The sequence below is a fragment of the Microtus ochrogaster genome, unplaced genomic scaffold (assembly GCF_000317375.1).
Source record: "Microtus ochrogaster isolate Prairie Vole_2 unplaced genomic scaffold, MicOch1.0 UNK67, whole genome shotgun sequence".
Lineage (NCBI taxonomy): Eukaryota > Metazoa > Chordata > Mammalia > Rodentia > Cricetidae > Microtus > Microtus ochrogaster.
The window spans coordinates 83,103-83,866 of record NW_004949165.1 but is presented as its reverse complement, the minus strand read 5'-3'; the positions used below and the strand labels follow the sequence as shown (position 1 = coordinate 83,866).

Here is a 764-nt window from a genome sequence, read left to right as displayed (position 1 = left end):
TGTAGCTGTTAAAACCTCAGTCTGTCCCTTTGTTAAGTGAAGAGGGGTTTTAGACATACTTTATTTTGTATCTTTCTTTCCCTGTGGGGAAAGCTTAGGTCTTAGTTCTTAGGTTTAATATTTTATTCAAAATGAGTCCTGTCCCATAAACCGAGAACACTCAAATGTTCAGTTTGTATCTTAGTTCTGAAGCAACAGGTTTCACACCACAGCCAGCAGCAGACACCGCAGTCAGCTCGTCTCAGCAGGATCTCTTTGTGCGAAGTCTCTTTGTAGTGCTGTGAGTTGCAGGTCCGGATCAGGCTCCTCTCTGTGGGCTGGGTTACTGGATTCCTCCTGGAGCCGATTTCTTTCTGTTCCTTCCGCAGCACGGTTGTCAGCTACGCTGTCCTTAGGTCCGTCGTCCTTCTGCTGAATGCATCGAATTAGACGTTCTGGAAGCCATCTCGCTTGGTTTTCGTCCTGTGAGAAAACACAGACATGCCCTCGACCCCAAATTAAAATGGGGTCGGGTCCCTTCCAAGTCCCATCACAAGGATCTTTCCATTTGACTTTAGCAAATGTGGTTTTTGTACCATTATGCCACAATCTGTCCACAGCTGATAGCTCATGGACATCTGTATTTAGAAAGTTTAGCGTAAACAATGCATGATTTAAGGCATTGTGTGGCGTCTGAGGATACAACTCCCCTGTCTTTATTTTTTGGAGTTGTGTTTTCAAGGAGCTGTGTGCCCGCTCCACAATTCCTTGTCCTTGAGGATTAT

General features: G+C 45.3%; 1 protein-coding gene across 1 annotated transcript in view; it reads right to left on the bottom strand.

Annotated features, from left to right (window-relative positions):
- Positions 1-231: 231 nt before the first annotated feature.
- LOC106144419 (endogenous retrovirus group K member 5 Gag polyprotein-like) overlaps positions 232-764 on the bottom strand; it is a 9,659-nt gene continuing 9,126 nt past the window's right edge. Inside the window, exon 2 of the mRNA XM_013354742.1 lies at positions 232-462. Within this exon, the coding sequence (XP_013210196.1) occupies positions 232-462 (231 nt within the window). The remainder of the gene's footprint in view (positions 463-764) is intronic.